Source organism: Stegostoma tigrinum, chromosome 9 (assembly GCF_030684315.1).
Source record: "Stegostoma tigrinum isolate sSteTig4 chromosome 9, sSteTig4.hap1, whole genome shotgun sequence".
In the NCBI taxonomy this organism is placed as follows: Eukaryota; Metazoa; Chordata; class Chondrichthyes; order Orectolobiformes; family Stegostomatidae; genus Stegostoma; species Stegostoma tigrinum.
In genome coordinates, this window is record NC_081362.1 from 46,281,698 (window position 1) to 46,296,251 (window position 14,554).

General features: G+C 38.4%; 1 protein-coding gene across 2 annotated transcripts in view; it reads left to right on the top strand.

Annotated features, from left to right (window-relative positions):
• Positions 1-13,615, top strand: part of LOC125454619 (serine/threonine-protein phosphatase 4 regulatory subunit 3B) — a 59,849-nt gene extending 46,234 nt beyond the window's left edge. For both annotated transcript variants that reach the window (XM_048535569.2, XM_048535568.2), the window contains 5 exons: positions 3,361-3,530; positions 3,672-3,814; positions 6,097-6,284; positions 11,363-11,565; positions 12,028-13,615. In XM_048535569.2, coding sequence (XP_048391526.1) covers positions 3,361-3,530; positions 3,672-3,814; positions 6,097-6,284; positions 11,363-11,565; positions 12,028-12,123 — 800 coding nt within the window. In that variant the 3' untranslated portion in view covers positions 12,124-13,615. The remainder of the gene's footprint in view (positions 1-3,360; positions 3,531-3,671; positions 3,815-6,096; positions 6,285-11,362; positions 11,566-12,027) is intronic.
• Positions 13,616-14,554: the final 939 nt, after the last annotated feature.

Here is a 14,554-nt window from a genome sequence, read left to right on the forward strand (position 1 = left end):
CCCTAACCTCAACATCTGTCATGTCCCTCTCCTTGGTGAATACCGATGCAAAGTATTTGCTAAGAATGTCACCCATTTTCTCTGTCTCAGCGGATAACTTTCCTTCTTTGTCCTTAAGTGGGCCAGTCCTTTCTCTAGTTACCCTCTTGCTCTTTATTTATGAATAAAAGGCTTTGGGATTTTCCTTAACCATGTTTGCCAGCAAAGTCTCATGTCCTCTGTTTGCCCTCTTAATCCCTCGTTTCAGATTCGCTCTACATTCCCGATATTCTTGCAAAGCTTCGTCAGTCTTCAGTCGCCTAGACCTCATGTATGCTTCCTTTTTCCTCTTGGCTAGTCTCTCAATTTCACCTGTCATCCATGGTTCCTTAATCTTGCCATTTCTATTCCTCATTTTCACAGGAACATGTCTCTCCTGCATGCTAATCAACCTCTCCTTAAAAACCTCCCACATATCAAATGTGGATTTACTTTCAAACAGTTCCTCCCAATCTACATTCCTCAGATCCTGCCGAATCTTGATACAGTTGGCCTTCCCCCAGTTTAGTACTCTTCCTTTAGGGCCGCTCCCATCCTTGTCCATGAGTATTGTAAAACTTACGGAATTGTGGTCGCTATTTCCAAAGTAGTCCTCTAATGTAATATCAACCACCTGGCCGGGTTCATTCCCCAACACCAGGTCCAGTATGGCCCCTTCCCGAGTTGGACTACGTACATACAGCTCTAGAAAACCCTCCTGGACACACCTTACAAATTCTGCTCCATCTTGACCCCTAACACTGAGTGAATCCCAGTCCATGTTGGGAAAATTAAAATCTCCCATCACCACCACCCTGTTTCTCCTACACCTTTCCATTATCTGTTCACATATTTGTACCTCTATCTCACTATCCCGCTAATGTGGTTAAGAAAACAGAATGGGATACAATGCAGAGACCCAGGTAATGGTTTGGGGACCAAGATTTGAATGGTGGAATTTGAATTCATTAAAAATAAAGTCTGGAATTAAGAATCTAATGATGACCATAAATGTTTTTTTTTAAATTTGTAATTAAAAACCCATCTGGTTCACTTTACTTCAGGAAAGGAAATTTCTATCCTTGCCTGGTCTACGTTTGACCGCAGAGTCTCAGCAATATAATTGCCAAGACAGTAGTTAAAAGTCAATTAGGGATAGAAAATAAATGCTGGCCTATCCAATGATGCCAGTATCCTTTGAATTTTTTTAAAAAACGCTGTTTTAGCTGAGGCAGTGTAAGAAAGAAATTATGCTTAAAAAGTATATCAGATAGGTTGCAGTTAAAGTTACTGTTCATCACAAATGATATATTGCACTGAAGAGGTTACAGGGGCCTTTTTTTGTACTCTGGAATGGAGAATTTTAGCGTTATTTGGATGGGTTAGGTCTTTAAACCAGCAAAGCTGATGCTCTCAGACCGAGTGGACAGGTTTTCCTTTTTCCGCTTGGAATACTGGTCAGTCCCCATGGAGTACCGAGTCTAAGTAATTAGATTGATTAGAGGGGATTGAAATTTTTTCTTTCCTCCAAATGTTGGAACTCACTGCCTGAAAAGGTGGTTGTGACAGAAGCCCTCACCACTTTTTAAACAGCACCTGGGTGCACTTCGTGTTGCACCCCCCAGGGCTACACAGACTTAAGGGCTGGAATGTGGGATTAGGTTGCAGGGCTCAGTTTTGGCTGGTACAGACAAAATGGGCTGATTGTGTCCTGTGTTGTGAATTTTGAGTCTTTTATTATAGTGGGATGCATCAGAATTATATCTGGACTCCCAAGGGTTAATATAAGATCCGGACTTGAGTACAAAGGTCATGGATCACTTACCTGATATCCAAGATACTATCTTTCAAATGAGACCTTTCAGATGTGATCCTGTGGAATTGTTTGGAAGAAAGTAGGATAGTTATTACTGTTTTCTGATTACCATTTATGTTGGAAGGTGCTGTTGGCTGGGTAACCTTTACAGAATCCAAACTATGATTATGTATCAACAGTCACACAATTCTGACAGCCATTACTAGCAATTCCAGAATTCATAAATAACAAACTCTGCTTAACATCAAGCCCCAAATCAAAACTGAGTTTGCGGGCAATTTATTACTTACTGACTGCCTCCAGATAGCACTATTAAGTGCTGAGCATTATTTTGCTGCTGATAGTGTAAATTGGAGCACTAATTGGCCAGATTGGATTCGTTCTGCCTTTTGTGGATGTTATGGGACGTGAAACATTTATAAAGTTATAGCATGTAAACAAAATTTGAGTTTTTTTAAAAATGTGCTTTTAATGGAAAAGGAAAGGATGGAAGAGATGTGATCAGATGTTAATCAGGACGTTAAAATTCTTTTCTACTGAAGTTATCCTAAGTGGACAGTCGGCAATATTGGCATTAAAACTGAAGTCACTTGCCTGCTACATGGAGGTGAGAGTGGTCTCCTATTTTAGCGGTGTAGAGCTTAAAGAAATCCTGAGTCATCTGAGACTTGATGTTAAATAGTCACCGTATTTAAAAGCTTTGGAGTTGGTGATTAAAGGAGTCCAGGCTTTGTACTACCAGTATGTATGTGGAAGCTGATCCTGGTCAAGATAATGTTGCTAAAGAGTCTTGTTTAAACGATAAATAACAGGAATCAACAATGGGGCTTTGAGCTCAGTGGGAAAACATGTGACTCAGGATAAGAAATTTGAGTTATGCATCAGTATAATTGATTCTAACCACTAGGAGGAGGTGCACGAAAGATGCTAAGGAGAAAATGCTGGAAAACGGAAAATGAAAGAACACGGGTGAAGAGGAACCATAACCTAGCAACCTCAAGAATTCCATAATTTTAAGCTGAATGATTTGCAAGCCGAATGAAAGAATCACATGCTGACGATATAATTGAATTGCAATGCTTTTGAGGCCTTGGAGAGAGTAAAGGCAGTCTGAGAGAAAAAGTGAGCGAACCTTCGACTGATTTTGGAGAAAGTAAAGGTGGAGAACGTGTTGTAGGAAAGAGATTATGTTGGTAATCAAGATACCAGGCAGAAACCATATTCAAGAGCAGATTACAGAAATAGGTGTTGGATCTTAGAGATGCAGTTTAAAAAGGAGATTGTGTGCAAAGGTGTATAGTATGGTGCAATGGAGCCTAAATCTTGAAGGGTTGCTGAGGGAGGTTCAGGTGATCCCCAAATTGGATACAGTTCGTGAATTGGTCTTGTGCCAATAAGTTTGAGGTCATTTTTGGAGTAACGGAAGGATTGGACCTCACAGCAAAATGAGCTATATTGGAGGAAGTAGTCCAAACTAGTGAGAAGTACTGAGACCTAAGTAAGCAGTTTCTTTTTTCTGAAAACAGGTGCACTGCGTTTCATGAGGAGAATAATTGGACTAAAGGATGAATTTTATAATCGTTACATCACAAAAGGAAATCTCTTTGAACCAGTTATAAATGCCTTTTTGGATAATGGAACCAGATATAATCTACTTAATTCAGCAATAATTGAACTTTTTGAATTTATCAGAGTGGTAAGTTTCTATTTCTGTAATAGTTTGTGAAAAAACTTTTTTTTATAGATTTCCTTAGACTAACTTCTTCTGTCACTTAAGATTTTGTACCATTCTGAAGTATCTTGTCAGTGCTTTCTGTTGTCATGTTTGATACCACAGGAAGATATCAAGTCACTTACAACACATATAGTTGACAACTTCTACAAATCACTGGAACACATAGAATATGTGCAAACGTTTAAAGGACTCAAGCTGAGATATGAGCAGGAAAGGGATAGACTTCAAAATCAGAAGCTGAACAGGTAGGAGAATTAATTGAATCCTTCATGTATGTTCAACTCTGATAATCGTGTTTCAGAGATCATTGCTTAAAACTGTTGAATCTTTAAAAAAACAGTTCAAGTTCAGTATGTGTGTAAACTCTAGATTGTGGCTTGTATGATCACAAACAGTATATGTTATAAATTATTAGACTTATTATTATCATCACACGTAATGAAATGTTAGTTTTAAGATTCTCAGACTGTGATCTGATTTGAAGAATAGAACAAAGTTTACATTTGGAATGGAGAGGAGCTGAAGGAAGGAACAAGATCATGAACAAAGATTCATTCAGGCATTTTGTGTCTGGCCAATTGCAGGTGCCATATAGAGAAGAGTGGTGTGGTGCTATCACTTCCAATTTTGATTACTGCATTCCGTAGCAAATATTATTTGACAGCTCGCAACTCGCAATATGTTATTCCCAAAGTGATCTTGCTGGCTGCATGACAAGCATTTTGTTTTGCCAAATTGCCAATTAAATCTATATAAGTCTGGTGCTTGATCAGTAAGTGGCTACTCACCAGTAACTAAAAACATTATAGCATAACACTGCAAAAATGGAATACTTTATAATTTCAATTTGCTTGACACAGTTCCTGTTGATGTAGTAGGTCCTTAATCTGACAGCATAAACATAGAACATTACAGCGCAATACAGGCCCTTTGGCCCTCGATGTTGTGCCGTCCTGTGAAACCAATCTGAAGCCCATCTAACCTACACTATTCCATTATCATCCAGCAGATGGAATGATTAAATGGTAAGGCTAATAATGTTTGTACTTTGAAAACTATGTAGCCCAATTAGAGCTGGGAGGAGATCAATTGTTAAAACTAATTGACGAAATATTGAGCACGCGGAGCTGTTGCGTATTTTTTGGATTTCATGAGTTGTACTTAATATCACAGATTGGTATCAAATTAAAATATTCAAAGGGGAGAAATTTTAACATCACATACTGATTATCCAGACTTGCAGTGAAAACTTATGATTTATAACTTTGAGCTATTTAAATTATTAATTGATTTCACTGGTGATTGCTAACTTTTTGGGTTGGTATTCCACAATTTTGGATTGGTGTTGGAGTTGTTACCTTGTTCTTGTCAAGTGACTTATGTTTTTAAAAAAAAGTTAAGAACCCTGAGCTACCCGCAGCTTGGTTCTGTAAGTGAGCAGTATGTGCTACAGTGACTTTTTAGTTTTTTTTAATCATACCAATGTAGGGGAATTGATAATACTAATATTGGTAAAGAATCTTCTCTCTAGCTGAAAATGAGGGAAAGTATTTTCATCAGGCTTGAATGCAGATCGCTGCTGAGATTGAACTTTTATATTTTTTTCACATTTACATTTCTTCAGTTTGTGGGTGTTTACTGTTGTGCTTTGGGAAGCTTGTTTTTGGGTGTGAATTGCAGGTGCTGGTCCACAGACTGCCTTACTGAAATTTGAGCCAAGTATCGGATATGTGGGGAACCTTTATAATAAGTCTCAGTAAGGAAATGGACTTCACTATGCACTTAAATATGTTTGTGGAGTTTTCAAAAGAAAATGATAAATGTTGGTTTGCAGTATATAAGGAAACTTGTTATAATTGTGTTGTAATTGACAGCAAAATTGTACAAAATATATCAACAAACTTGACAGTGTTGGCTTTTTTTGTTGGATGGAATTGCAGTCTTATATAGTATTTCATGCAAGCTAGGAATCATGCTATAGGTTTCCAGTTCCATTTATCAATTAATTTCAGAAGAATCAACTTTGAGATGTTTTCAGTTGGTTTACTGGCCATGCCAGCAAGTATTTCTGTTTCTCAATCTACTTATGAATTTAAGCTGCACAGTGCTTGTTTGTGAACATTAGGTAAGCCAAGGATCAGACTTGTCTCTGTTGCCTTCTGTAATAGAATGTTTGCCGATGCACACTGTTTTGGTTCATGCACAAAATATGATGACTTGGGCAGTGTCCCAGAGGGCTGCAGTCATCCACAAGCCAAACCACCGATAAGGATCAGCACCTTCTGGTGAAAAGGGAACAAGGACGGAATAGGAGGAGGAGAAAATGATGAAGGGATTGTACGAGGAACAAAATTGGGGCTTGACAGCTTGCATAACTCAGATTAGCTGATGTGATTTGTAAATATGTCTGTAAGCAATATATAACTACCTCAGTTTGGAAGTCAAAAAAACAATTCAGCATTCAAGATAATATTTTGTGTTTTCTGTAGAACTTGGTGTTTAATTGTTTATTATGTTTTCAATTCAGTGTACCATCCATATTACGTAATAATCGGTACCGGAGAGATGCTCGTGCATTGGAAGAAGATGAAGAGATGTGGTTTAATGAGGATGAGGAGGAGGAGGAAGGAGAGGCTCTAGTACCACATGTAGAGAAGTCTAAATCAGAGGATGATTATCCAGACAGTTATGGAAAATTTCTGGAAACTAAAAAGGGTACTGTAATTTTCAGCCCTTTTGTAATACATTTTATGATGTACTGTACTTGATCCTAAAAACCTGAATGCTAAGTACCAAAAGAAAAGGTTGTTGTCCATGTTGCTTCCATGTGCATTTAATTGTCTTGCAGTATCCAGATGGCTGGCCTTTGACCCTCCACATTAGTGAGCAGTATATAGCTAATGTACTGGCGGTTGAAGGTCCCCGTTTTGCTCTGAATATCTGTTAGCCTGTCACTGTCCATATATACTGAGAAATTCTCCATGTTGTTTTCAGACTTTACCAAATGGCTGAAATAAGATAAAACATATTTTAAATTTAAGTAAAAACCTGTCATCCTAACCATTTAATAGAAATGCATTTCTATTGTATTTTTGTTTGCAAGATGTTATAGCATATCTTTGGTATTTCCTTCCTTAAAAACTTTAATCTGAATAAGTATTAATTCATTTTGATATAGTTGAAGTTATTGAAACATTGCCCATAGACTGTTTAAATGTGAAAAATCCATGGAAGTTAATTGCTCAAGCATATTAAAAGTAGAATCTCTTGGGTTATTGATTGTGTGACTCATTAAGTTACAGCTGTTTTTGTAACTTAGAATTTACCTGCAATTACCTATAATTAGTTACAGCGCACAATGCTGGGAAGCTACGGCTTTGCTTTCACTACTCCTGTTTGCGGAGGAGTTTGAAATTTAAAACTTCCAGGCTTTCAGTCTGTCTAATTCAGAGAGAGTTTTTTTAATTTGCAAAATTTGGAAATCTGAAATTGAGATTTCACTTATTTCTGTTTCTTATAACTGGTGTTGCAAATGTGGATGTTTGCAATATTCTGATACAATAAAAATAGTTGATAGTTAATCAATTAATAGTTAGTTAATCCTGTCATGTTGATGCTCACTTAATTTAAGGGAGCTTCCTAATTCTCCCATTCATGATACATTACAAATGGGGTGCTCTTTGGCCCACGGTACCTCATCCATTTCTTGCAGCTACTGAATCCACTTACCCGACCTTCTATCAGGTAGCGGATGCCAGATCAAAACTTGTAATGCTTCTTCTCTCCTCTTAAATGTGTATTACCTAACTACTGATACAACAGCAAGTGTAAGTCATTTCTCTATGCTTTATAAAAACCCCTCACCTTGAAAGCCTGATCCTCCTCTCTTTTTGGAAAATATATTGCAGAAGCTGAGCCAAACAATACCAAATCATGTTTTCGGAGAAACCTAGTCAAGTTGCACCTGCGGAGAGAAAAGAATTAATGTTTTGAAACCTGTGGCCCATCTTCAGAATTGATCGTTGCCGGAGTTTCTCCAGCCATTTTGCTTTTGTCTGTTTCACATCTCTAGCATCTGCGATTCTTCATTACAGTGACTGGGATTGTCCATATAACTGAAGGCCTTCAGCGCCTCTATTGCCTTTCCTGCATACTTTCAATTCACATCATTGGTGAACAGCACTTTATCTTCAGTATATTTGCCCAATTCTACATTCTGTGCCCCCAGTACAATAATGGGTTAGCGAGGGAAGTTTTCATAGATCATAGAATCCCTACAGTATGGAAACAGGCCCTTCGGTTGGTCCACACCAACCCTCAGAGCATCCCACCCAGATCCATCCCCATATAACTCACATCCCTGTACACAATGGGCAATTTAGCATGGCCAATCCACCCAGCCTGCACAACTTTGCCCTGTGGGAGGAAACTGAACACCCGGATGAAACCTACGCAGACATGGGGAGAATATGCAAACTGCACACGGATGGTCGCCCGAGGGTGGAATCGAAGCCGGGTCCCTGGCGCTGTGCCACCTTGCCAGAGTTTTGGAAAGTAGGCAACGTGTTGTGTAGCTAGAGGTCTAGATAGTGACCAGAGAATGATGGACCATACAACACCAGTGCAACAGCAAATAAGGCTAGTTAGTGACCTAGAGAAAAATTGTAAATAAAAAAGTTGTTTACATGTGAATACATACAGCATGTGTAACAAGGTGGGTAAATTATTAACACAAATATAAGTAAATGAGCATGATATACTAGACATTAGAGACAAGTTGTAGGGCACCTATTGCTTAGATGACTATTCAAAGGTATTTGATGCTTGGGAAGTAGAGGAAGATGGGAGAAGGTGGCCGGGTGTTTCCTTTAATACAGTTCAGTGAGAAGTGATGTTGGCTCAGAGGATAAAAATGTAAAGTTAGTTTGGGTAGAGGTAAGAACTAGGGAACAAAGGAAGTCACTGCTGAGACCGAGGACTGATTACTCAGAGCATTGGTTGGAGGTGCTGCACCAAAGATGAGGATTATTTAATCAACAGGAAGCTACAATGTTCAGCACCATTCCTGAATCTTCATGCTGAAACTGCCAGTGTCAATATGCAGCTAGACTTGGACAACATTGGACATAAAAGTGGCTAGTTACATTTGTGTCACACCAGTGGCGGGGAGTAGCCATCTCCAACAAGGCAAAATATAACCACCACCCTTGGACATTCAGTGGTATTGCTATTGATGAATTACTAACATCCTGGAAATTACCATTGACCAGAACCTAAGCTAGACCAGCCATATAAATACCGTGGCTACAAAAACAGGTTATAAACAAGAAACCTGATGGCAAGTAGATCAGCCACCTGACTCTTCAAAGCCTGTAAATCATCTATAAAAAGCATGTCAAGATTGTGTTGTTGTATTTTTTACTTGCCTGGATGAGTGCAACTGCTTCAGCACAGTTTCTACCAGACACTGCTAAATTGTCCATAGTGTCCAGGGATGTTTAGGACAGTATGGACTCGTTGGGCTGAATGGCTTCTTTCCACACTATAGACCCTTGTGTTTAAAAATAAAGCAGCCACACATTCACTGTCTCAACTACCAATACACAGTGTGTATCATCCACAAGATCACCGGTTCTTTCAGCACTTTCCGAACCTGCAAACTCTACTGTCAGTATGAACAAGGGGCAGAAAGTTACCCTTTAACTGACACACCATCCTGATTTGGAAGTGTATTTCTTTTCCTGCACTGTCGCAAGTCTTGTGCCCTTCCTAACAGTACTGTGCAGTTATCTTCACTGAAAGGACTCCAGTGGTTCCAGGCCAGCTCGCCATCCACAGCACCTCCAAGATATTTGAAGATTAGGCAATTAAGGCTGGCCCGACCAGTGACATACATTCTGGTTTTCAAAAAAGTTTTAAAAATCTTCCAAAATTTTCTTCCTTCTGGGAAGGTTGCAGTGGATTGAAAAATGTAAATGTAACAGCAGTATTCAAGAAGAGAGGGAGACACAAAGCAGTAATCTATGCAGGAGAAGCTAATGTTGGGCAACTTGCTGGAATCTGTTATTAAAGGAGAGCGAGGCGGCAGGACATTTAGAAAATTATGTAAGTCTGTTGGGCACATTTATTAGGCGACTTTGAGGGCATGAGATTTGATAAAGGGACACCATAATAGTTGTGTATTTGGATCTATAAAAGCCATTTGATAGACGTTCATAAAAGGTCACAGCACAAGATTAGTGTTAGCAGTGTTTGTGATAATAGGTTAGCATGAAAAAGAATTGTTTTAACTAAATGAAAGCAGTTAGAATAGTTTTTAATCAGCTTGTTGGATTTGGGATGGCACTTGTCTGGGGTAAAGAGGACTTAACCCAGACTTTCTGGCCCAGAGATAGGGTGACCACTACTGCACCAAATGGGTCATTTCAGGTCAGCAAACTAGCAAGTGGATTGCTGCAGGAATCTGTGCTGGGGCCTCCACTGTTTACTGTTGGTCTTGACTTGGATGAAGGGACTTGCCTATATTGTAACCAATTTGCTGCTGATACAAAGAGAAGTCAGAGGGCAGTTTGTGAGCAAGATCAGTAGATAGATCGTTTGGCAAATAAATCTGTATATGTGGGAAGGTGAGTTTCACCAGCAGAAAAGCAGAATATTATTGAAATGGAGAGAGAACCTGTCAAATGTTCCTGTGCAGAAGGATGTGTGTTTGTATTCATGAAGAATGACAGATGAGATGATCTTGTTAAAACACAAGATTCTGATGAGGCTTGATAGTGTAGGTGCTGGGCAGATGTTTTAGCTCATAATATAGAACAAGGAGGCATAGTTTAAAACAGACTCTCCTGTTTGTTTAAGTGGAGGAATTCTTTTGTACACAGAGCTGTAAAGATTCTATAATCCAGGCTGTTAAACAAATCTTTGTTTGACAAGGCTGTTGAGGTCACAGTCCAATCAGCCATGATCATATTGGAGGAACAGACTCAATGGGCATAATGATCACATGCTGTTACGCTTTTTTTAAAAAAAACTATTATATCTCCAAGTGTTATAATCAACAACTTCATAATTTATGTTTCCTATACTGAATTGCAAATCAGTACCACACTTGATGTGTTAAAATTAACACTGATCTTTGGGAACACCCCTATATACTTAACCAGAGTCTGAGAAACAAACCGTATATCCATTACTCTTAAATGAACACCAAAAAAATCAGAAACATAAACAGAAATTGCTGGAAATGCTTAGCAGGTCAGGCAGCATCTGTGGATAGAAATCAAGTTAACGTTTTGGGTTGATTTCTAAGGGAGGATCATTTGACCCAAAACATTAACTCTAATTTCTTTTCCACCGATGTTGCCAAAACTGCTGAGCTTTTCTAGCAAATGTTAATGTTCAGTCTTTATATCTGAATTGATTTTGTATCCTACTGCTACTATTCATTTCACTTCATGGGCTATGATTTTTGCAACTTCATACCAGCTATGTTACAAAGTTGGTGCACAGTACTAATTTTTTTTTAAAAGCATCCTGTGTTTGCATTCTTATTGAAAAAACCAATTCCAACATCTCTCCTGGCAAAGGCTGCCACTGATTGATTGCAGCTCTCTATGTTATACATTTACCTAGTGTAAAAGTTTGCCTAGAAGGCCATGGAATCAGAACAGCACAACTTGAAAGAGTGCCACTGTCAATATAGATGTTTGAAATATAAAACTTAAGGTTATTGTTTAACTGAGATAATCACTTTAGTTTGGTGTTGTCTGAGCCTTTAAATGTTTCCTTTCTAGCTAAAGAAAGTGAGGACAAGGAAAACTTTCCAAAACGTTCTTCAAGTCCAAGCTTCAAATTTACATTTTCGCATACCTGTGCATCTGGTGCAGCAAATGGAACAAATGGGACTAATAGTAAATCAATGGCAGCTCAGACCACTCCAGCCAGTTCCACCAGTTCTGCAAAGCATACCAGTTCATCCACTGCAATGACGACAAAGGTTTGAATCACCTTGTGTTCAAATATCTGTTTCAAGTTTTAAGTATAAATTTGGAATTTGGTTACTTCCTAGGCTTCAAATTTAGATTCTTGTTTTACATTTACTTGGATGCAAGGATTTGAACTCTTGATCACCTTAAATAAGTCTACTGGCAATTTTGTTTTGGTGGGCCTGTTTTGTTAGTAATAAATATGTTAATGAATGACGATAGATTGAAATAAATCTGAATGAGGTGTCAAAATTGTATCGGTATTTTTTGGCTTTGTTTTTAATCTTTTGGAACTATTTCAAACAAAAATTTAAACCAGTGTAGTAAAAATGCTGTGGATTGCTGTAGGTTTGTTCTGCAGTGTAAATTGTGTAAATTGGCAAGGACAATTTGAAGTAGACAATGTTCTAATATGTTTTCAGGAGGAAAACTACATGTTGCTTTAAACGTGTGTTTTTCTTGAATTTCCTTAGGGAGGTCTAGTGGGACTTGTAGATTATCCTGATGATGAGGAAGAGGAGGAGGAAGAAGAAGCATCTCCAAGAAAAAGACCTCGTCTAGGCTCATAATTGACGCATGTGATGGCTTACTTTGGGGTCTGATACAATGGTGCAACTGTTCCTTAAGCTTGGGGTCTTAATCAGGAATGGCTGCTTCACTGTGACTACAGAAGATGCAACACAAGGAGTAGCAAACAGTGTGCCAATGTTTCAACTAGAGGGCTTGAGTTCTGTGTGGCAGCGACACGCCACTGGGGAACTGGACCTCTCTGGAACAAACTTGGAAAGGAAAACCGGCCAATCAGGCTGGCAGGGCTAGCAGTTAGTGATTGGGAGCCTGATTGACAGTTTCCCAAATGGGGAAGAGATTCAGATTTGGGGCGGGTTAGGGAAAGCTTGAGCAAGGGAGCAGGAACTGCACGAAAATGATGTTTTGGAATTCTTTGCCAGGAAACATAAACTGGGATAGGCGTGCAAAGTATCAGTTGAAATTCCTATCAGTCTGAAATGAATTAGTTGCTGTCCCATGTGTTAATCCTCATTCTTGTTTTGTTTACCTCCAATTCCAAGTGTAAATTGGAAGGAAGGAAACCTGTCAAAATCTTCCTTAGCAGAGGAATTCAACCTACTACTGGGACCATAATGATGAGACTGCCATCATGTTCACTGGATCTTTGAGCATCCAATGGGCCTGTTAAGCATTTTCTAATCAAAATGGTGAATGGTTGGAAAAGCACAGAAGAACATGCACCTCAGTCATGTGCTATACTACAGATAGACTGTTTCACAAGCCTGTGTGTAAAAGCTGGTACTCGTGACTGCAGCGAGAGTGGTTTATGATCATGATTGTTGCTTTTATCTCATCTACTGTTATACATTGTGGCAGTTCCCCAGGCCAAACATGCCACTTAACCAAAACAACATTATCCCAATCTGATTTTTATGTATATGTTTGGGTATTATATTGCAGATTAACATTTCATTATAACTGTTAGGCAAGATTCTTTTAGGGAACACTAATTTTAACAGCTGACTGATGGTAACACTGGGGAGTTGTAACAGCTGCAACAAACGTGAGTCTTAAATAGTCTGTCTTTGCTCAGTCCGTCAGTCATTTCTGTGCAGTAGTTAAGATCTAAGCACACTAGAAGGCTCAAGTTAGGTTCCAGATGCTTTTATTGCACAGTGTGGTGTTCTAGTTCATTTTTAATACAGTGGTTAACGCAGGTTGTTAAACCAGCTGTAGCCAAATAGCCAACTGGCAATCTGTGTGTTACAAAATGAAATCAAAACTTTTTACAGCTTTTTTTTTGAAGTCATCTGCATCCCTTGGTATTCTGGAGGTTTTGTAGCTCAACTTAAATATTCTTTGGAAAAAAATGGGCCGTCTGTCATGTAGATATGAAGTATAGTTTTTCCATAAAACAGAAGTTTATTTTGTATGGATGAATAACCACCACTGTAACTGTTATTTTACACTGTTTGTATACATGTGTTGATATTAATGAAGCGATGTAAGATTCAGGAATTAAAATGTGACCCTGTAATTCCATGAACAGAATGCTGTTGTGTCTATTTTCTGGTAAAAGTCAGAACTTTTTTTACTGGTGCTGAATTGTAAACTGAATCAATTAATTGATCAATTGGATTGTTTGTTTTAGGACTTAGTTTTATTTATAGGATTACGCACAATGTTTTAAAAATAAACCAAAGCAGCAACTAAATGTGTCGTGCTAATCAAAGTTGATTTTTCTGTTGTCATTTGGGTTAATTAAATGTGTATTTTACATGAAGTTATTTTGTATGGAAGTGTGTAATTAACATATATTTAGCTGTTTTTCTTTCTTCGTAGTGTTGTCATTCATTACATTTCATTTTAGAAGATGTATCTTCAGCCATAATCCCTTCCACAAATGAGCATTAAACTTTTAAACTATGCAGAACTACAACATTCCCCTCTCATATAGAGTTTTGCATGTGCTATACCAAACGTTCATACAGTGTAACAAGAGAGCCAGAATCCACGTTACCTGCATCCTACCATTCAGGTAACTGTGTATGTTACTTGCCTGTAACTAGTTAACTTTTAAATGAGTCATTTTTGTGATAAATGTTGCTGCTTATGATTTAAATACAGAGTAGAATTTTTTAATCTGTTTACCTGAAAACAGTTTGAGAATTTTTGCTTTTATTTTTCAAGCAATAATTTGATAATCCAAGAACTTCAATTGGATTCGGTAAACTTGACCTTTTCTATTCCAGTGAACAAAGTTAAAATTTATTGTGTAACTTGTCTGTCTCTCTTCCTGCTGCATGTGACTGGAGGACCTATGTGCACTGGCCCTGGTCCATCAGTCTTTCACTGCAGCCCAGATGAAATCTCACTCTTAAATTTACTTCCCCAAGTCAGTCTTCTCTGCCATACCATGTTGCATCTGGTGGTGTCCAGTCACTGCTACTCTGGCAGGGTATGTCCAGATGCCTGTCTTGGTTGCGCCTC